Below are 22,104 nucleotides of genomic sequence, written 5' to 3' on the forward strand. Positions count from 1 at the left end.
TAGAAAAATAGACTTTTATTTACCATCTGTGTCTTGCTGAGGAGTTAATATCCCAGGACAATATCCCTTGGCCAGCCAAGCCATGCCATTGCTGGTGGCACTGTGTGGGTGGCAGGACCACATCACCACAGGGGCTCCTGATGTGCTGAAAGGGCAGGAAGGGGGCTGAAGGTGCTGGGTTTATCTCTTGGCCCCCACTGTCCCCCATTTTTGTGCTGCTGAGCTCATGTGGCCTCTTCATCACCTCTTCTGCCACACGGTCAGGATTTCTTCCCCAGGGTCAGGACCACTGCAACTGGCACGTTCCTTGCAGGACACTTGGGATTAGTTAAATAAAAGGGTTGGAGGACATTTTCTGGGGTGGGAATGGTCAATAACTTAACATGAACCAAGCATACCATACATAACACTCCTACTAGCAGGCAGGTCCCTGTCATACAGCAGTCTGGTGGCCAAATGACCAGGAAAGGTGGCCAGGCATGGCTTGGGGTGGCCAACTGAAGTCTTTGCACAACTTGTCCCCAACACCACTGCCCACAGCCTGGCACAGCCCAGCTGTGATGCCATGTGGGACCCCTGGCACTGGCATTTTCTCAGGTGGCAAGTAGTGAGTTTTTACAGGGTCTTCAGCACACCCCATTTTGAGTTTGTTGGTGTGTTCAGAGGGGGGTGAAATGCATTTTTCTCTTCAGGTTGATGCCACAGAGCTCTGGTCCATCCCAGAACTCTGCTTCCAAGCATTTATCAGTTGCTTCAGCCCTCTCCCACTGAACACCAAAGTTTCTTGGTGGGCTTCCTGGTGCAAAACCCTGGCCACAGCAGTCACCCCCCAGTCACACTCCAACAACCTTAAAGCTTAAATAAGCCAAAGAAAGTCATGGACTCCTCAAAATTCACCAGAGCAATCTTGGAGACGTTGACATGCAAACTGTCCATCTTCCTCAGCTTGAACAGAGCCCCCAGGTAGCTCCTCCTGGCCCAGATTTTCTGACCTGCACAGTAGTTGATGCCTTTGTCCTCCATCAGCACGTGGCTGGCTGGCAGGGCTGGGTTCCTCTTGTAGACAACGTGGGTCAGGACGTGGTTGCTGCAGGTGCTGCCCCTGAAGAGGACACTGGAGTACACAAAGTAGAGCCCAGTCTCATTGATGAGGAGGCCCCTGTCACTGTACTGGATGCCACTGGTGAAGGCATGGCCAGAAACTGGTTCCCACTCCAAAGGGAGATCCCGCTGGACCGGGTTCCCTGGAAGGCAAAAGCAGAGGAAAAAAGTGCAATAAGTGGAATAATAAAAAGTCCAGTAAGTCCAAGCACTGCTGTGATTTTATTTTTTTTTTCAACCCCCCCCCCCATGTCTTCACAAGGTGACAACTCTTCCTGACATGGAAAGTCCCCCCTTGTGCTGCTCCTGGGAGCTCTCCCCATCACCCTGCTCAATGCCTTCTGCCCTGCAAACTGGAAACCCACCCCAAAAACCTGCTGAAAATCCTACATGAGTGGGAGATTTCAGCTGCCCCCCCATCAGGGCACCAAAGGGAGATGGAAAAGTCTGGGTGAGGTGGAGACCTCACAACTACAACCACGCCACCCATGTCCCCTGCTCCCAAATCTTCCCAGCCCCTCAGCACATACCTGTTAAGTGTGCTGCCTTCCTCTCCTGCTTTTTCACCAGTTGATCCTTCTGCTCTGCTCAAAAACAGGGAAGGAAAAGTGAAACAAGAGTTTAGAAGTTCAAAATAAAATGCTTAAATTGTTCCGTTCAGGTTGAAAATCTTTAGTATTTTCCTAGGTGAAATTCTGAAAAAATAATGGCAAGTTCTTGTGGAAAGTTTCAATTTCACTGAAATGACATTTCAAATAGATTAAAAAAAAAAAACCAAAAAACCAAAAACCAAAAAACAATCCCACACATCATCAGGCTCTTCTCAGCTAACTTTGGCTGCAGTGAGACTTTGCACCCGAATAATTTAGGAAAAAATAAGTTGTGCTCTCAAGGGAGGGAATGAATCTCCCACCCCCAAAGAAAATGAAACCCTCTGCATCCTCCCAAAATCTTAGAAGAGTCAGGAGAGAGACAGAAGCAGCACGTGCCATGCCTGTCTCCATTTTCCTCCCTTTTTTGTTGCTGCTGCTGCACCTTAGGACAAGCAGAAAGTCACTTTTCCAGCAGAGTGTTCCCTTTACCCTGGAATACCCAGGGTAGAGAAGCAAAATACCCCAGGAACTTGGGGCTGAGACCTCCAGGCACTCCACCCCCACTCCCCCCAGGATGAAGAAACTCTTTTCCCAGCCAAGTAAGGGAAATCAGCACTTGCAGAGCATCAAACTGTGCCCCTGATGAGGAGAGGGAAGCTCAGCACATCTCACACAGGGGACCTCCCTCTCTTGGGGTACAGCAGCTCACCTATGAGTTTCTCCAGGGCTGGAGGGATGTGCTCAGGGCTGGCAGACTGTCAAAAAAGAGAAATAAGCTGTGTTAGCAGGGTCAGAGCTCAAGAGCATCACCTGAAGCAGCCAAGGGCTGTCTGTGACCAGTGGCTGCTTCTGGGTGTTCGTGGAGAGCTGCAAAGTGGCAAGAAACACACAGGGAGAGACCTTGCAGCACTCAGGAACACAAAGACATCCAAATCTCTCAATCCCCACCAGAAATGTCCCCCACAGGAATAAAACCCCCTCCTATCCTGGCATGGCAGACACCCAGATGCCACCAGCCCATCCCCTGGGGAGTTTGGCACCAGCTGAGCAGCCAATTTTAATTAAGTTTTTTTGGTTTTTTTTTTTTTTTTCTTCCCTTCCCACCCCCCAGAGCCTCTGTGAGCACCCAGGCAGACCTCACCTCTCTGAGTTCAGCGAGTTCCTTCTCCAGGTGGAAAATCTGGAACATGCTCAGTCCCACTCCAGTGAGGGCCAGCAGGATCAGCATGGAGATCACCAGGAAGCTGCCACTCCTCCTGTCCCTCTTGGTCCTTGGCTTTTTGCTCCGGTCAGGCACTGGTGGTGGGAAAGGAGCTACAGGAGGTGTTGGGGTACTCGTGTTGGCACAGCCATCCACCCAAAAGATCTGGGGGTACACATAGCTCAAGTTCTGCTGCATGGCTGGCAGGGGGACAGACCGGGCGTGCTTGGTGGGATCTTCCATACGGCAGCCAAAAAGGGCAGAAAGAGCCCCAGACTGAGTCCCCGGGGCAGCCCCAGCTCTGCCTTTATACTCCTGCACCACTCCAGCACTGAACACCCCAGCTCGGGTGCTGCAAACTCTCTGAAAGCCTCAAGCATCCCCAGCAAACCCCACAGAGTTTCCGCCTCAGCTGCAGCCGGGGCACCCCCTGCTCCTCCCACCCCAGGCACTGCACGCAGGAGTTTGGGGGGTGCAGGAGGGCAGGGCAAGCACCCCCCCCTCCATCACCAACCAAACACCATTTCCAGCAACTCTCTGGAGCTGAGGAAGATGTTTTTCCACTGCAGTGGCCTGGACATTTTTTTTTTTTTTTTTCTCACCTACCTAGAGAGGCTCCAGAATTGGGGTCAGAGCAGCACTTCCAAGAGCTTGTGATAAAATCCTAATGAGGAGAAACAGGGACATTTCCATTCCTCAGTTTCCAGTTTCTCCCATTCCCATCCCTCACTGAGCACAGACTAGGAAGTCGTGGCAATGGGATTTTCCCACAGGAGCACACAGGTGATCCCAAACAACTTTCCTCTTCCATTTTACAGCCCTACACTGAGGGGCATCTTAATTAAAAAAAAACCCAAAAAAACAAACAAACAAAAAAAGCCATACTTAGTACAAGAGCTGGAGATTTGCCTTCTGTGTGGCTGGAGGAAGCCACCCCAACACACAGGCTTTGATCTTCAACATCAAGGCTGGGGGCTGAGACAGAAACAGCTTGTGCACATTTATTTCCCCAAAACAAGGGCTCAGCTTTGCCTCCAACCACACCACGAAGCCAGCTCTGAACTCAAAGCCTGCACCACCAGGCACCCCCCTGCTTTTTGAAGATGTTCACCACAGCCATTTGCTGAGCAGTGAGCAGCAAGACAAGAGGTTTTGGCAACTCATTTCCCTGTGCTTCTAGGTTTCTGATAGAAAAGAAACAAAAGAAACAAAATTCAGCTTCAGCAGTTCAAGCCTGGTCCTGCCCCCCTCACCTGACCCTCTCTGCATTTATCCCAGGACAGCCCCAGACACCCCAAGAAGGGTCCTCACTGCATCCATCCCATTACAGCCCCCCCAGACACCCCAAGAAGGGTCCTCACTGCATCCATCCCATTACAGCCCCCCCAGACACCCCAAGAAGGGTCCTCTCTGCATCCATCCCATTACAGCCCCCCCAGACACCCCCAGAAGGGTCCTCACTGCATCCATCCCATTACAGCCCTCCCAGACACCCCAAGAAGGGTCCTCACTGCATCCATCCCATTACAGCCCCCCCAGACACCCCAAGAAGGGTCCTCACTGCATCCATCCCATTACAGCCCCCCCAGACACCCCAAGAAGGGTTCTCACTGCATCCATCCCATTACAGCCCCCCCAGACACCCCAAGAAGGGTTCTCACTGCATCCATCCCATTACAGCCCTCCCAGACACCCCAAGAAGGGTCCTCTCTGCATCCATCCCATTACAGCCCCCCCAGACACCCCAAGAAGGGTCCTCATCCCCTCCTGTCATCATTTCAAGGGACCAGGCTCAGCCCCACACCTCCTGTGCCACTGCCCATCTCCAACTTGCCACCAAGGAGGGGAAAAGATGTGCCCAAGGCAGGGGCAGCCAAGACAGCCCCTGGATGGTGAGGCCAACACCTCCTCTGCAGCTCCACGGGCACCCAAACCCCAGAGGTATTGGGGGAGGGGGGATTTGCCACCCACCCCCTGGGGCTCCTCACTCAGCAGAGGGAGCAGAGCATCCCCACAGCTCTTTGGGGCATGGACACCGGGGGCAGGGAGCTCTGGTGGCTTTAGTGGCCTCTGCTGCCCATTCAGCTGCTGGAAAATGCAGAGAGGGCTCAGGCAGCAGGGATTGAAGCCCAGGAATTCCCTGAAGTTGGAGGCATTGCTGATAAACGTGTCAGAAGTCATCAAGCACATAGCTTTGTCTGGAGAGGATTCACTCTACATTTTTTTTTTTTTTTTCTCCTGGCACTGGGTGTATTTAATGCCCATGGTGGTGGGATTAGAGGCACAGTAATGGTCTCACCTAAATGTCAGCAGTGTGCTTCCTTCTCACCCACTGCTTCCTATTTGCACAGAGATGATTTTTTTTTTTTATGGGTAGATGAGAGGATGGAGGCAACGAAACCACTAAAAGCCATTTCAGCCATGGCTCCTGCACCTCCTCTTTGGGATGTTCAGATGAAGACTCTGCTGATTCCACGTTTTAGCAAGGCAAAGACCAAAGACCTCTGTTCCCAAAGGATGATTTTTGGGGCACAACGTGCTTGCTGAGAGCTCTCCCTTCCCAGCCCACTCCTGGCCCTGCTGTCACACTCTCCATTTCCCCTGTCACCACCTCAGGGACCCCCAGGAGGACCCGTGCTGTGCCAAGCAGGACATGATGGTGCCTGCAGGATTCTCCCTGGATTCTGATTGCTCAGACAACACAGGATGTCAAGAGAGCTTCTGAAATAAGAGTGGGGCACTGTGCTTGGAGGAAGCCACTTAAAACATATAAATCCATTTTGCTAGAAGTCCTGGAGCCAGAATTTAGACAAGGTTGAGGTCTCCTAAGGTATGGGCCAAGGGCAGCTGGGCAGGAATGGAGGACATAAGGACAAAAGTGCTGTCAGATCCTCTGTCTCCTTTTCCCTCTCTTTACTCTGCAAGATTCACATTCTTTTTCTCAGCTGGCAGTGAAGCAGGAGGGATTTTTTTCAAGTGGAACCATGTTCCATGTTTTCTCAGGGAACTGGTGCTCCTTGCCAAAGCCAGCAGAAGGCAAGCCACGGTCACACCAACAGAAAGTTTGCTCAGAAAAAAATCCCTCCACTCTCACCTTGTCCCTTCTGCGAGGTGGGAGCTCTTCTTCATCACAGAATCATAGAATGGGCTGGGTTGGAAGGGACCTCAGAGCTCATCAAGTCCAACCCTTGATCCACTCCCACTGCAGTTCCCAGCCCATGGCACTGAGTGCCACATCCAGGCTCTTTTGAAATATCTCCAGGGATGGAGAATCCACCCCTTCCCTGGGCAGCCCATTCCAATGGCTGAGCACCCTCTCCCTAAAGAAATTCTTTCTCATGTCCAACCTAAACCTCCCCTGGCACAACCTGAGACCTCTTGTGCCCTCTTGTCTTGCTGAGAGTTGCCTGGGAAAAGAGCCCAACCCCCCCCTGGCTCCAACCTCCTTTCAGGGAGTTGGAGAGAGTGATGAGGTCTCCCCTGAGCCTCCTCTTCTCCAGCCTCAACACCCCCAGCTCCCTCAGCCTCTCCTCATAGGATCTGTGCTCCAGCCCCTTCCCCAGCCCAGTTGCCTCCTTTGGACCTGCTCCAGCACCTCAATCTCCTTCCTGAGCTGAGGGGCCCAGAACTGGACACAGGACTCAAGCTGTGGCCTCCCCAGGGCTGAGCACAGGGGCAGAATCCCTTCCCTGGACCTGCTGGCCACGCTGTTCCTGAGCCAGCCCAGGATGCCATTGGCCTTCTTGGCCACCTGGGCACACTGCTGGCTCCTCTTCAGCTTCCTGGCAATCCAGACTCCCAGCTCCCTCTCTGCCTGGCTGCTCTCAGCCACTCTGTGCCCAGCCTGGAGCTCCCCATGGGGTTCTTGTGGCCAAAGTGCAGGACCCGGCACTTGGAATGTTGAACCTCATCCCGTTGGGATCAGCCCAACTCTCCAGTCTGTCCAGGTCCCTCTGCAGAGCCCTCCTGCCTTCCAGCTGATCCACACTCCCCCCCAGCTTAGTGTCAGACACCATTCTGCTCAGTTTGATGCTGAAAACAAAGGGAATCAGTCAGCAACTAAAAGCTTCTGGCAGCAGAGCTAAAAGACAAAAGGATGACCCAGTTGAAATACACCAAAGAAAGCAGGACAATGATCCAGAGCTAATACTTGACAGAAAATCAAATTTCAAGAAAAAACGATGAATCACCTTATAGGAGAAGCTCTCATCAGGGTCTGGACAGTCATGTCCATTGCATGAAAGTGATGAGCAAATATTTCCTATTATTCTGGTGGTTAATGGAAATTCTAAAAAGCAACTCTTGAGAGCCCACAGTGCTGCATCAATTACACCCTAGGACAACTGAAAGGTGAAAAATATTTGCATTCAAAAAGCCAGGCTTTGGAACATGAACCCCCAGGCTGCCAGCACAAAGGCAGCCCCTTTTGTAGAAATTCAGATAAAAGGTGGATTTTATAACATTTCCACAGGAATAACTTAACTATGCTTAAGTGCACAGTGGTTTTTATATTAAAAATAAACAATATAAACAAGCTTAAATCTGGGCTTTTTTGAAAGTACCATTTCAAGCCAGCTTTAACCACAGAAAATGCCACCTGGCTCTGCTGGCCAACGTGGCTTCTTTGCACTATTTGACCATTTTATTCCTTCTTGGAAGAAGCCATTCGCAAAAAATTGCTCCCTCTCAGGGTCTGCCTTGAGATCCTTACTGAGTTCCAGCAGGATCCCAGCTCAGCTCCAAGCAAACCCAGGCTTTCCAGCTCCAGATGTGCCCCTCTCATTACACAAACACCTCAACACCCATTGCCCATGTCACCCAACTTCCCAAAACCCCAAGGAGACCTTGAGCTGTCTTTAACCTTGAGCTACAGGTTTACAAGCAATATACACAACCCTTGACAGTTCAGCAGTAAGCATGACAAATTATGGCTACCAGAATGTATTCATTATCTTCATCTTATTTTTCTGGAGAAAAAAAAAACAACCCAAAACCATCCCAGAAAAAGATTCTTGTTTGCTGGGAGTTCAGAGGGCTCAGCAGCTCGATGGAGGCTGTGGCAAACATCTCACCAAGGTAAAAAAAAAAAACATTTTTTCCATTTCTAGGCCCATGATGTGCAGAGTTAATTCCATCTCCTTTACCTCCCAGAAGCCCTAAACCTGTGACTTCATTAGTGACCCTAATGAAAAGCAGCATGGGCAAGCCCCAGGCCACATGTCCAGTATGAGACAGCAATGAAGCAGCAAAAAGCTCCTTGGTAGCTTCTTTTAAAATGACTATTTTTAAGCTAAAGGGAAAGATTCACAAGTTTCACCCTCCTAAGCTCACGTATTTTATCTAAATGAGCTCTGGGAACACAACTTCTTCTCAAGTGGTCACAAACCCCAGTGATGCCTTCAGCAGTACCTGGTGCTGTTTGACACAGGATTTCCAGGAGATGAGACACACACTGGGTGATGGTCTACCCACAGCATTTTGTGGTCAGGACTCAACACTTCAGTTGTTCCAAATACAGTGGAACATGTTTGCAGCTAATCAAGTGAAGCATGCTAAGCTGTTCCATCTTGTTTCATCTCACACTGACTTGTCAAAAGCAGAAGCCACATAAAGTTGCCTAATACTCAAGTTTCTCTCCTTACCCAACAGCACACAGGCAGTACTTTGCCTGTATTAAAAAAATACTGGATTCCCACTCTGATGCTTCATGTCTAAATACCTTATTTTGGCAAACATGGCTGGTAATCCCCTTATACAATGCTTTATTTTTCTGACCATCCTTCATGTTGCTTAAATATTTTTCAACCTCAGCTCAAGGCCTGCAGGGAAGCAGCCTTCACTGCCATGCATGCTGGTTCCTTGGAATTCCTCACCAAAAACCACCCAACCTCACAGAATCCCACAGTGTCTTGGGTTGGAAGAAACCTTCAAACCCAGTCCAAGCTTTGACCAGCCCTCACCACCAAACCATGTCCCTAAAGACCAGGGCATTACAGGTTTAAGGACTTCATCACACAGGGACGCCAACAAGATGGGCGCCAACAAGATGGGCGCCAACAAGATGGGCGCCAACAAGATGGGCGCCAACAAACACCACCACAGGAACTTGTCAGGATTTATAAGCTGCCTTCATTAGAAGTGTTCTCTCTCTACAAAAATTATGACCAATTTAAGGACTTGATCTTAGCAAAAAATCAAACTTTTGAAAGCTGGAGACAGGGCGTCATTAATAAAACTGAAGTAAAAATATTACTCAGGAGCCCACATGAAAGCATAACCTTGAGTGAAAGGAACTTAAAACATTAAGGGCTTTTTTGTCTTTTTTAAAAAAAGAGTGGTTACAAGTAATTAAAAGCAGCACCCAGCAGCAGGAGGAAGCTGTGGTTCAGTCTCCTGTCTGCTGCCAGAGGCGGCGGCTCCGGACCCGGCCAGAGGCACTGACTGATTTTTACCAGCCCTGGAGTTTAGCCACAACTTGATGAAAATTGATCACATGGCACATATTGTGCTCTTATGCGTGCAAAAGCATCTGAAACAAGAGCTGCAAGCTGCGGAAGGAAAAATTCTTACTGCAAAACATACCAGTTTTTAGCCCATCGGAACCATTTACCGGACACTGGCTGATCTCTCGAACCTGGAGCCTCAAAAAATCAGCACTGGATACCTCAGTGGTCTAACTCCTGTTATAATGCTGATGCTAAAAAGCCACAAGCTTGTGGTTGAGACAAAAAAACCCAAAAAAACCCAACCAAACAACAACAACAAGAACAAAAACGAAAACAAAAAAACAACCAAACAAAAAACCAAACACCACTTGGCACAGCATCTATTTCTTACGTACAGGCTTTCCCAGTCTTTCTCAATACTTTAAAGGGGTACCTGAAGAAACACCACAAAAGTTCCTCTCCACTTTCAGAAATCAAAAAGTTGAAAGAATTTTCCGAACTTGAAAAGCACTTTTATTTAATTAGAGAGGAGTGTGATATTTGACAGTACTTAGTGAGAAATTATTGCAAGGGCTTCTCAGACTCGAGCAGAGACTCAGGCAGCCTCGGATGTCTCCTCCAGGGCTCAGCAGACATTGATTTTCCCCTCTCAGACATAAATTGGAGCCCAAATATGTCAGACCACAGGCGCTGTTCCATCACCAGAGCTGGACAGAGCAGGAAGGGACAGGAATGGACAGGAGAGGGCAGGAAAGGGCAGGAATGGAAAGGGAAGAACAGGAATGGAGAGGAATGGAGAGAACAGGAATGGAGAGGAATGGATAGGAATGCAGAGGAATAGAGAGGGCAGGAAAGGATGGGAAAGAAATGGACGGGACAGGAATGAGCAGGAATGGAATGGAATGGAATGGAATGGAATGGAATGGAATGGAATGGAATGGAATGAAGAGGAATGAAGAGGAATGAAGAGGAATGGACAGGAATGAAAAGGACAGGAATGGACAGGAAGAAAATGGACAGGACAGGACGGGAATGGGCGGGAATGGACGGGGCAGAACGCCTTCAACACCTGGTTGAAAATGAGAAAAAGAACCCGAACAAGAACAAAAAGAAAAACCCACCAAACTTCTTGTCTTGCTTTTAACTTGAGAGCTTGATGCAGGCCATGTTCCCTCCTAAACTGCCAGCACGGCAACGGGGCAGGAGCAGATGTGGCAAGAAGAGCTGGGGCAAGGTCACCTGTGTAGGAAAAAGACGAACAGTTCAGGGGGAAGAAGCTTCATGTGGAAATACACTTCAGGGCCGAAATGCACCAGCACAGAGTTCAGCACACATTTTACACAGTGCCCCCCTCATCCCTATCAACCGTGAGAAGACTTTTTGCCTCCCCGGGCGACACCTCAGTGCATTTTAAGACAGCTCCACAATTCCTTCACATCACCAGAAATTTACTCCCAAAAGCAGACAAAACCGGCGAGCCCCGTGACAATACGGGGCTCAAACTCCCCGCCGGCTCCTCCCTCCCCCGCCGCTTCCGGGTTGCGGGGGCGGTCGGTCGGTCGCTCGCTCCCTGAGGCGGGCGGCGCGGCGGAGCGACCGCAGCCGGTGCCCCCCCGCCGGGCTGGAGTTCCGCGCCCTGCCCGCCGGCTCCGCCAACAGCGGCGGCAGAAGCGGCAGGAGCGGAGGCGGCGGCTCCGGACCCGGCGAGAAGCAACCGCGCGGCAGCAGCGCCGCCATCACCCCGGAAGCGGCATCAGGAGCCCGACAGTGACGATTCCTGTCATAGAATCATAGAATGGGCTGGGTTGGAAGGGACCTCAGAGCTCATCAAGTCCAACCCTTGATCCACTCCCCCCGTGGTTCCCAGCCCGTGGCACTGAGTGCCACATCCAGGCTCTTTTGAAATATCTCCAGGGATGGAGAATCCACCCCTTCCCTGGGCAGCCCATTCCAAGGTCTGATCACCCTCTCCCTAAAGAAATTCTTTCTAATGTCCAACCTAAACCTCCCCTGGCACAACTTGAGACCTCTTGTGCCCTCTTGTCTTGCTGAGAGTTGCCTGGGAAAAGAGCCCAACCCCCCCCTGGCTCCGACCTCCTTTCGGGGAGTTGTAGAGAGTGATGCGAGCGCCCAAAGCGGCCCCGCAGCCGCGCAGAGCCCCAATGCCCGCGCTGTGCCCGCAGCTCTGCGCTCTGCACCCGGGAACGGCCGCGATTAAAAAGAGAGCTCGGCTCCAATGGCGGTGTGAATGCAGACACAGAACAGGGACGGGTGCGCTCCCCAGCCCCGCTCACCTTTGCGGTGTCACCGACCGCTCCGTCCCGCAGCCCCGCGCTCACCTTCAGCACGGGAAGCAACGGGGCGAGGGAGGATGGGGGACGCCGACTCGCCCAGGGAGCTGGGTCAGGAGGTTCGACCCTGCGAGCCAGTTCCCCACAGAAGCCACGCCAGGTAACTTGTGCATTGCACAGCTCACTCCTCCACAGAATCCAACACCCCAAAACTGCTGCTTCTGCACTCCAGGCACCCCTCACCTTGCCGCCGTCCTCCCCAGTGCCAGTGTCTCGCTTCACACCTCGAAAATAAAGCCAGAGAAGTGTAAGCGAGTCAGAACCACCCACAGTCGTCCCCCCATCCTCTCACCCCCACCTTGACCCAACACTCTAGCTGGGTCACCCCCACCTGAAAAGAACCCAAACCAACCATGGAAATCAAGTCACCTGGATGCTCCCAGGTGACTTCTATATAGGCTCTAACTGCAGCTACAAGTACAAATCCCAGCTACCGAGGTGTGCAACCTAAGGCACACTCGGCTTCTACACAAACCGCTGCCTTGTATCACATTTTGGGGCCAGAAAGTGACCACATTGTCTTTCCACAGATTTTAGTCTTAGAATTACAGGATGGTTGTGTGTCTGAAACACCACAGAAGTGCATTGCAGTTCTTTTTCCTCAAGAAGCTTAAATGACAGAAGAGGGGGGAAAAATATCCCGGTGCAGTCTGGAACAACACAAAACCACCAACATAGGTATTCTTATTTCTAAACTTCCTGCTCCAAACTTCCAATCCATCACATCAACATCTATTTTCAAATAATTGCAAATGTTAGGAATATTTAGGTTGCCAGAGCCTGGGAAGGGATTGAAGAAAAGCCAAAATAACAGAATTAATCCTTTTTCTTTTTTTCTTCTCTTCTCTTTTCTTCTTTTCTTCTCTTTTCTTCTCTTTTCTTCTCTCTTCTTCTCTTTTCTTCTCTTTTCTTCTCTTTTCTTCTTTTCTTCTCTTTTCTTCTCTCTTCTTCTCTTTTCTTCTCTTTTCTTCTTTTTTCTTTCTTTTTTTTTCTTTTTTTTTTTTTCTTTTTTCTTTTCTTTTCTTTTTTTTTTTTTTCTTTTTTTCTCCAGTCCTCTATTTAGGCTGGGAAAAATAACTGACCACAAACATGAAAAATTAATGTGTGTGTTGAGGTGGTGTGACGTTGTGTGGAACTGGTTTGATTCAGGGTGCTGAAATGACAAGCATTTGCTTTTTATACTTCTGAAACATTTAAGTTGCCAGTGGATTTCAGCTGAATTATTATCATTATGTATTATGCAACCCCTAGTATGCTTCAGACTGGGTCCAATTCAGCAGCTCTTTGGGGGTTAGTTTTTACTTTTGCCTTAGTTGAAAAAGCTGTGAATGGTTACCCAAACAATTGAAGAGTTGTTTGGCTTTTTTCTGGAAAAGCAAATATTCACTTAGTTTGCATAACTACAGTCCCTGACCTAAATAAAACTTTGTACAATATGATATGCTTAATGTGATGAAACTAGCTAGGAAAAAGCAAACAAACCTACAAACAACAAGAATATGGTAAGACTCCAGTCTCACCTCAAAGTCTTTGCTGCTTTCTTTCCCAATCTCATTCTTTATTTTTAAATAGAAGTCTTGTTTCAGAAGCAAGTAGATATTTTTGTCTTTAAAAGGTCACAGGAAATATCTCTGGTGTGGATATCCTGGCTATGCATTACAAACACAGTACATACAACCAAGGGTGAGGTAACAGTAAAACATAGGTTTCCCTTGAGATATTGATCATGATTAACATTTTGCTGGTTCTTACATCAACACCCTGATGCACTGAACTGTGCAAAGCAGAAATAGTGTTTTCTGTTACTAAAGTAGTGTATAGTAAAAAATGGGAGGGAGGGAAGCAACCTGCATCTTGTACAAAACCATGCCCCAGGCTGCCCTGATGGACTCTGGAAAGAAATTCTCATTTTTTTCAGGTTTAAAACCCCTGTGGTCTTGCCTTTATCTCCCCAGGTAAACAAAAAAATATTTTCTTTGGTTAGAATTTGAACACATAACGCCCTCCTCTTCCTTATCTTTTGTCTCCTCCTCCAAGTTAATGGCAAAAAATCTGAGACAGAACAAGGCACACAGTGGGAGTAAGAAGAGTCAGGCTGTGGGTTTAGGGTGTGGGGCTGTGGTGGGGCAGCCCCTCAAGGCACTGTTGGGATCTCTCCAGCCAACAACAGAGTTGCGTTGGCACAAGGAGCCCTAAAATGCACTGCTTGTAAAAAACACCAGAGTGTTCTTGACTTGGTCTTGTTCAGACACAGAGTCTGTGCTGCTTATATTGAAAGAGGCCATGCTGTGCTCCAGCTGCTCCTTCTCTACCCCAGAGCACCTGCAGAAATGCAGCATGTGGGGGCACCACAGTGTTTCTAGGAGCTGGATTTCTCTTCCTGGGGTGCAGGAAGAGGCACAGTAAGAAACCAGTCTGCTTGGTTGAGGATTTTTAGTGTTAATGCTAGAGACTTTGTCTTTACCAGCTAATCCTAACTCTGCTCCTTGTTGCTTTAGCAGCAGCTGCCTGGCAGGGCTGCAAATGTACCTTTGGAGGGAAAAGACCCTGGTGTGCTATCTTATGTGGTTTGAAACAAATGCCAAGGGTAACATCTACATTCATCAATAAAAACTAGCTGGGGAGAGGCAAGCAGAAGGCTTCCAGCCCTATAGGCAGATCAGAGATCAGGGGAAGAGCAAGCTCTCATCTACAAACAAAGCTGATGCATCAGCTCAAAGAGATGGTCATAGCCTTGTGGTGGAAATGTGGACATTTTTTTTCTTAAAGGTAGCATTAAACTGTATTATTCATTCTTCCACCTGTGCAATCCCTTGAGGCTTCACATCAACAAGGCAACAACAAGGTGGTTTCTGTTTCATTGCTCTCTGTCTTTGGAGCTTGTTCTCTGGCATATGGGATCCCCCCATGAGTGCAGTTTAAGTACTGAAAACCTGACATTTTTTGTAATTGGTGTTTAGGAGATTTCTGAGTTGCAGGTTTGGTTAAACATCCTATATTTAGGGTCTCGTCTTTGCTGAGTGTCAGTCTGTCTGTACAAGTGGGACTCCATAAAAACTGGTCAAACCCTTAAACAGCAAATTGGTTTTCTTTTTGAAGCATAGCTTTGGGGAATTTGACCTTCCTGTGTTCCAGTGGCTCTCTGCAAAGAGAGAGAAACCTACTGGATAAAGTACATTGTGAGACTGATGTACATGACATCATCAAACTGACAGGCAGGGAGCAAGGAAAGAGCTGTGAACTGAAGTATTTTTCTGGTGTACCAGTTGTGTACCTCAGTTGAGTATTTCCTGACAGAAATGCTACCTTTAAAGTGTAAAGTCCACTTTTCCCTTATGCCTCCCCATACAGTGAAGTTCTCCTATGCAATTAGCAGCTTAAAATATCCATTCTTCACATCTGCCAGAAAGAATTGTGTGATCTATCATCTTTAGGACTCAGCTGGCCAAGTGCCCTGGGTCTATTTGTTCCTGTCAGACTCTTCACAGTAGGGGAAACAAACTGAAGAGAAATAGTACTGTGTGTGCCTACACCTGCACCAGGGTCAGCCAGGACTGTCTTTCCAACCCTTCCTGGACTTCTGGCTTTGTCCTTTGGGAACCTTTGTCCCTAGGGTTTGGTGTGGACCTCGCAGCCCTCCTTCTCGATGCTCTGCACTGGGTGGATTGGTAAGACCAGGTGGGAGATGCGGCTCCACAGCCCACTCAGCTTGTCAGAGTCCATGTGGTCGTATGAGCTGGGGGTGCTGGCGCTGGTGAACTTGTCCCAGAGGAAGTCATGAACTCTCTCTTCCACCTGTTTGGGGCTGATGTGGGTCTCCAGCATCTCATCCTCTAACAGCACGGTCAGCAGCAAGGCCACATTCTTGAAAGCAGCACTTAGGTGATCACAGTACTTATAGAAGATGAGGGTAGCCCCTGCAGGCAGCAACTCGAAGTGGTGTATCACTGCAGCACGGTCCCCGCCCTGGAAAGCTGAGCTCAGCTCTGAGTCGACCTCCAGCTTGGCACGGTGACTTTGGAGCCTGGATTTACTCCTGCCATCGATCTGGACTGTTCTGGCATGCAGGGCAGAGGAGTAGGTGTCAGCCACATGGGTGCTGAGGCATCGCAAGGTCTGCTCACCCTTGCGGGCGGCGGTGAAGATGATGATGGCCGGCTGCGTGTGGTGGGATGCGTTGAGGTGCTTCTTCAGGACCTTGCCCCCACGAAGCCAGAGGTGGGGACTCTGCCCTGGAAACCTGTCCTGCAGCTGGCTGAACTGGGACACAAAGGCCTCCACCATGGGGTTCCTGGGAACTTGCTGGGACTCAGAGGTCGGGATGCCAAGGCAGAATACGGAGAAGTAGCAGACAAAAAGTATGATGGCCATCACCATAAGCCCTGTTAACAAGGAGGAGGCCCAAGACGGGCAACAGAAGTCAGCAGCAGCAGTGCTGATATGCTAGAAAGTAGCTACAAGGGCTCTTTTTCCCCACCCGGGCCTTCCCCACTACCCCAGGAGAGTAGTTCAGGTTGGCACATTCTCTGGAGGCCCAGAAATGGTGACGTGGCTGTTTGCCCCGTGTTGTGAGAACAAGTGTCTACACACCAACCAGGGAGGACTACAGCTCCAAAGATGGAGGCAAAGCTATGAGCTTTGTTGTAACAGTCCAAAACTTCCTGAGGAAACCGCAGCTGACCACAAGCCGCCTTCTCCTCCCCCCTCCTTTTTTTTTTTAAGGTTTGTGGCCATTTGGAGCACCTACCTCCACATATGGAGGTGTCTGAGTCAGCTAAGGTGTCCTGTTCACTGCCTCCCTCCTAGCTAGGCTGGGTGAACAAAGGTGACTATGCTTCAGCCCCAAAAAGGAGGACAGTGGAATCCAGACACAACTGCTTGCTTCCTTCTCTGTGGTACAGCAGGGTTTCTTTTTACCAGGAGAAATGTGTGGTGCAGACCAGCATCACAGTTCCTGCTTGGGCCCCCTGACACAGAGTGGGACCAAGAAGTGGTAGCAGCTTCAGACTCCCCAGGATATGCCAGAGTGCTCCCAGCATGTTGGAAATGGTGTCCCTGCTCCTGAGGGTGGAAAGCTGGAGGGAAATCTGCTACTACAGGGTCAAACTGAACTATTTTTAAGGAGATTTTTTTTTCCCTCAAATTCCCAGAAAAGGCTGTGAAAGGTCCTGAGGGAGAAGAAGAATAATTACATCTGTTTCATTCCTGGAGGATCTGTGCCTTCTGGTTGACAAGTAATGAAAAAGGGAAAGTTCTTTTCCTCACCTTTCATCAAGAGGGACTTTTTGGCCTTCTGGTCTGTGTTTTGGGTGGTGAAGTTTGTCAACATCTGAACCTCTGGACCTGGAGCTGTGTGCCCTACAGTAAGAGAAAGAAATGTGCTGCTCACTGTTGAGGGAACAGGCATATTGTACAGTAATGAAAAAAGTGAAAGAGCTGCCAGGAGCTGCCAGCTGAAGGAAAGGGTTAGAAGTGAATACTGCTCTGGGTTAATTAATACTGCTTTGGGTTGGTACTGCTTTGAGTCTTGGCACTCTGCATTTTTGGGCAGAGGAAGGACAAAAAAGATTCAGGGTACAGCATGGTTTTGTGCCTTTCAAAGCAAGGCAGTATCCAAAGGAGAGAGAAGAGATGCCAGCTAATTTCCTACACCTTCTTTCCTGCTGACAGTGGGCACTGGAGAGATCACTGTACTCTTTTCCTAACGTCCACGCGAGCGTAGCTATGCGCACGATGCAAGAGCAGCAGCGTGCAGCCACCACCTCACCTTTGGTTCCATGTCTGTTCCTTAATGTGCCTTGGGATCTGCTCTCCTGCGTTTCTTGCTCTAGGTGTTCTTCTGGCTCCTGCTCTTGGAGAAGGGCAGTGGTGCTCTTCTCTGCAAATGGGCCCTCGGTGACATTATCTGTAGCAGTCACATCCAAATGTGACATTTTACTGTCAGAGCTCAGTGACTTGCTTCTTGATGAAGCATCCTCCTCTGCTGTGCAAGAGTCCCCACGGTGCCTGCTTATCTCTGGGTTCTCCTGTGTCTCCTGGCAGGCAGGGCTGTTGTCTTTGGCATCCATTTTATCGTGAGTCAGCCTGGCTATGGAGAAAACAATTTAACAATGCTTAGTATTTTTAGCCCAAGAACCTCCTAGTCTGCCTCCTCTAAGCAAAGGCCCAGGTTATCAGCATTCTGGAAATGCTCTGCACAAGGACAGGGAGAGACTCACCTTCATCCAAGTCTTCTTCTCCAGGGGATCCTTCTGAGACCCCATCTCTTTTCTTCTCAGATTCCTCAGTTTCCAGGGGAACCTTCTCCTCTACTCTGAGGCCAGCTGGACCTGACAGTGCCACCTCTCCATCAGCAGCTGGTGATTCACACACCAGAGAGTCCTCCTCTGGTTTGCAGGAGGTCCCAGGCCACCTGCTTGTCACTTGGTACTCAAGTGTTTGTTCGAGGGCCTCTTGGATCACAGGATGATCAGCTGTTCTCTCCACTGCACCTTGGGCTGGCCCAGCTGTTAGAATGGGAGTTCATAACCTCAGGTAGCCATATGGCCAGATATTCTGGGGCTAAATACAGGCATTTGAAATGTATTCTGAATCTTGGAATACCAAGCAGTGTAACTCAAATTTCAGGCATTGTTTGCAGAAAAATTGCTTGTGAATGATCAAGCACTACAGTAATTATGCTAAGATTAATATGAAGACTTATAAAAATGGCAACAAAGCCCCTGCTAATTTGAAAATAGAGAAAAAGCTGCAGTTGTCATGTCAGAATGTGCTATCCTTAGGAGCATGATTTTTACAGTCCCTGTTGTGGAGTATTACAAGAACACTAGAACAGATCTGAGCTGGTTCTAGTGGTACCATGGTATCACTGAAATGCTCACATGTAGTAGCCATAGCAAGGCACCTGGAGAATCTAAGTACATGGTACAAACTGAAATACAAGGAAGTGGGAGGCATCCTGCTGTTCAAGCTGGACAAACCCAGCACTTCTTACCTTGCCTCCTGCAGAGGTCCACAGGTGATGGAAAACAGGCTGATTTTTTCAGCATCTGTAGATTTGTGATTTCTGGGCTCTGCAGAGTTTGGGTCTTGTACTTAAGCAAAACAGGCCCACGGCCACCAGGCAGATATAACCCTGTGAGACTCACTTATTAATTGGAAGTGTATTATAAAATCTGAGTGTCTCTTCATGGGTTCATGTGAGACACCTGCATTCAACAGAGCCTTCTTCTTGGCTGGTACCTGAGGGTGTTGCTTTATACTCCTGGTTCTATTTAACCCTGCAATTGGGAGCTGCTTTACCAGACTGCTCTTCCACTTGGCAGCTGGTCCACAGGAGATGTTTCTCTCTCCACAGCCTGCATTACAAAGCTGCTGCCCACAGGGAAGAAAGCTCTCCCAGTGTGGATCCCCATGGCTGCCCTTCCTTTTGTCTGCCATCCTGGACACCAAGTCTAAACATGTTGCAAGTGGGAATCCAAAACTGAAAGTAACTTTCGCCCTTCACATAAATCTAGCAACTTGAATTCTTGGCTTGGAAAAGAGGTAATTCTTTTTTTATTTTATTTTTATGCTTCTTAGGTTTCTCATGTCACTATTGAAATCTTCTTGAAAACAGATTTTCCTGGTAGATGGAGTAAGCACAGGATTCACTTACCTCCAGAAATCTCCACACTAGGATTCTCTTCCATTTTCTTTTTCCCCCGGAGGTCTGGCTTCTGCTCTGTTCTGTTTCACTTTCTCCTGCAGTCATAAGGAGGTGTATTTCCTTGTTGTCTGTTCGTGTGTTCCAGTGACCAAGCCCCCTCAAGGGTACCACCTCATCTTGGCCTAAGGAACTGTGACTAAATGCCTGTAAGCCTGACAAAGCAGGAACATGGGAGCAGTCATTCATGGAGGAGAGGGCAACTCCTCCCTCCACACTTTTTTTTTTTTTTTTTTTTTTAATTTTTTTTATTTTGCTGGGTTGGAGGGGACCTCAGAGCTCATCAAGTCCAACCCTTGATCCACTCCCACTGCAGTTCCCAGCCCATGGCACTGAGTGCCACATCCAGGCTCTTTTGAAATATCTCCAGGGATGGAGAATCCACCCCTTCCCTGGGCAGCCCATTCCAATGCCTGAGCACCCTCTCCCTAAAGAAATTCTTTCTAATGTCCAACCTAAACCTCCCCTGGCACAACTTGAGACCTCTTGTGCCCTCTTGTCTTGCTGAGAGTTGCCTGGGAAAAGAGCCCAACCCCCCCCTGGCTCCAACCTCCTTTCAGGGAGTTGCAGAGAGTGATGAGGTCTCCCCTGAGCCTCCTCTTCTCCAGCCTCAACACCCCCAGCTCCCTCAGCCTCTCCTCATAGGATCTGTGCTCCAGTCCCTTCCCCAGCCCAGTTGCCTCCTTTGGACCTGCTCCAGCACCTCAATCTCCTTCCTGAGCTGAGGGGCCCAGAACTGGACACAGGACTCAAGCTGTGGCCTCCCCAGGGCTGAGTACAGGGTGGTGTGAGACACCACAAGAGGACAAGGTGGTGTGAGAATGGAGGGATGTCCCTGATAACCATCCACCTTCAGCCCGAGAGCTACTTGCTATTTTGCTTCCTGGCAGGCACACGCAGTCCAAGGGCTAAGGCAAACTACAGTTATCTCAGGACAAGCCGGTGGGGTTAGGCACTGAGCGCTCACCTGGATGGCCTCAGCTGCCCACATGCGAGGGGACTGAGCCGTGCCCTGGGCGGGTGTCATGAGAGCAAGAAAAGAGCAGTGTCTCCCCTGTCTGTCCCCTTCCCCAGCCATATGTCCCCTTCAGGAGCTCTGAAGTGGGGCGGCCCGACGGAACAGAGCCAGGCTCGCTGCTGAAGCCGGAGAAAGCTGATAGCTTTCAGAGCGCAACGCCTGCTCCTGGAAAACTCCCGAGAAACTTTCCCCGTGGGAGAGCAGCCGGCGCGGATTTCCGTACAGAAATCTCAAGCTCATCCTTCCCGGCAGCTCCTCGAGTGCAGTGGGCACCACCCCCACCCCCGCCCGCGCTGTCCCCACGGCACAGTTTTCTTGCTAAATCCAAATCTGGGGATTTGTGTGTGTATGTGGGGAGGGGAGTTGCCACTCTCAGCTACTTGGCTCTCGTCCCTCCCCTCCCTGAGCTGCTCCCGCGGGTGACGCTCTGGCAGAAGGAGGAAGCCAGAGGAGCAAAGTGGTCGGTAGACTCGGACACTTACCCAGGCAGGTTCGGAGTCTTCGGGGCAGCGAAGCGAAGCAGATAAGAAATAAAAAAGATGTCAGTGCTAGCCCCTCCACTTGCCCTTCCCAGGGGCACCTTGCCTCTGGTAGTGGCAGGACAGCCCCCGTCCCAGCGCACCCCCCACAACCCTCCCGTCCGTGAGGGCGAACCCTGCTCTGCCCCGGGCGCCCGGCGAGGCTGCTGGGAGCTGTAGTTCCCTTTCCCTTTTCCCCAGTCACGCTGGGGAGCGTTCAGGAAATGGTAACTACTTTTTTTGGCTTTATTTCTGAAACTCTGAGGTAATGCAGGCTTTGCCTCAGCAGCCAGGATGACTGGCGGCTTCCTGCGTTCCATACAGGCGCTGGAGATTTAAGCAACGGCAGCGAGGAGGCCACTTCTCTGAGCTGATTTGTGAAGGTGGAGTCTCACAAGAAAAAACAACATGGTTGTGTAGCTAGCAAGCTTCGGGCTCTGGAAGTGTCACACGGTGCCTGTGTAGGGAGGCCAGGGAGCTGCGGGATGTGAAATGGGGTGTCTTGAGCACGAGCATAAGGGGCAAAGGATAGGGAGACCCCCACAGTGCTCCCCTTCCAGCGTGGTACAGAGATTGCAACAGGGAGGAGGCCAAAGGGAGCGTGTGCTGTTGCTTCAGGCCTCATTTGGACAATGCTTTTCCAAAAAAAATGATGCTGTGTCTTGCTGTATGGTATGGTTCAACGTATGGTTCAACAACTTCTCTGTTCCCCTCTGCCCGGGACACTTGCTCCAGTGAAAGGCATCAGGAAAAGGAGGAGCCATGCAGTGGTTGCGACCCACTGCGAACTCCAAGACACGCTGTGTGTAATGGCTGGGAGGGGACAGGGTCCACCTCCCTGCCTGGCAGATTCAGCACATTCTTTTATGGTGGCCAGCTTCTTACCAGGTGTGGGAGAGAGTGTAAAACTGGGGAAGCAGGAAGAAAAAGTCTCTCCAGCCCAAGGGTGCGTATTTTAGTATGCTGATAGTACGTTATTATACTCATAGTATACATACAGTAATCACAGATCCTATGAGGAGAGGCTGAGGGAGCTGGGGGTGTTGAGGCTGGAGAAGAGGAGGCTCAGGGGAGACCTCATCACTCTCTCCAACTCCCTGAAAGGAGGTTGGAGCCAGGGGGGGGTTGGGCTCTTTTCCCAGGCAACTCTCAGCAAGACAAGAGGGCACAA

At 49.8% G+C, this 22,104-nt stretch overlaps 2 protein-coding genes and 1 long non-coding RNA gene across 4 annotated transcripts; all 3 read right to left on the minus strand.

Annotated features, from left to right (window-relative positions):
- Positions 1-3,762, minus strand: FASLG (Fas ligand). Its single transcript, XM_071751344.1, has 4 exons — positions 2,836-3,762; positions 2,404-2,449; positions 1,632-1,685; positions 1-1,244 (listed from the first exon to the last, which is right to left on the minus strand). The coding sequence occupies exons 1-4, from the start codon at positions 3,136-3,138 to the stop codon at positions 850-852; spliced, it is 798 nt and encodes a 265-aa protein (XP_071607445.1). The 5' UTR covers positions 3,139-3,762; the 3' UTR covers positions 1-849.
- A 5,563-nt stretch (positions 3,763-9,325) lies between these two features.
- LOC139799377 (uncharacterized) lies at positions 9,326-11,087 on the minus strand. The gene is made up of 2 exons (XR_011727238.1): positions 10,463-11,087; positions 9,326-10,048 (listed from the first exon to the last, which is right to left on the minus strand). It is a non-coding gene; the product is annotated as an uncharacterized lncRNA (long non-coding RNA).
- Positions 11,088-13,229: 2,142 nt separating this feature from the next.
- Positions 13,230-21,075, minus strand: TOR1AIP2 (torsin 1A interacting protein 2). Of its 2 annotated transcripts, XM_071751346.1 has the most exons (7): positions 20,898-21,063; positions 20,365-20,534; positions 19,350-19,552; positions 17,911-18,198; positions 17,460-17,780; positions 16,958-17,050; positions 13,230-16,074 (listed from the first exon to the last, which is right to left on the minus strand). In XM_071751346.1, the coding sequence occupies exons 3-7, from the start codon at positions 19,381-19,383 to the stop codon at positions 15,302-15,304; spliced, it is 1,509 nt and encodes a 502-aa protein (XP_071607447.1). In that variant the 5' UTR covers positions 19,384-19,552; positions 20,365-20,534; positions 20,898-21,063; the 3' UTR covers positions 13,230-15,301. The 2 variants fall into 2 exon arrangements, with proteins under 2 accessions (XP_071607447.1, XP_071607446.1); XM_071751345.1 differs by lacking the exon at positions 20,365-20,534 and having other exon boundaries at positions 20,898-21,075.
- Between the last annotated feature and the right edge of the window lie 1,029 nt (positions 21,076-22,104).

This window comes from Heliangelus exortis, chromosome 8 (genome assembly GCF_036169615.1).
Source record: "Heliangelus exortis chromosome 8, bHelExo1.hap1, whole genome shotgun sequence".
Lineage (NCBI taxonomy): Eukaryota > Metazoa > Chordata > Aves > Apodiformes > Trochilidae > Heliangelus > Heliangelus exortis.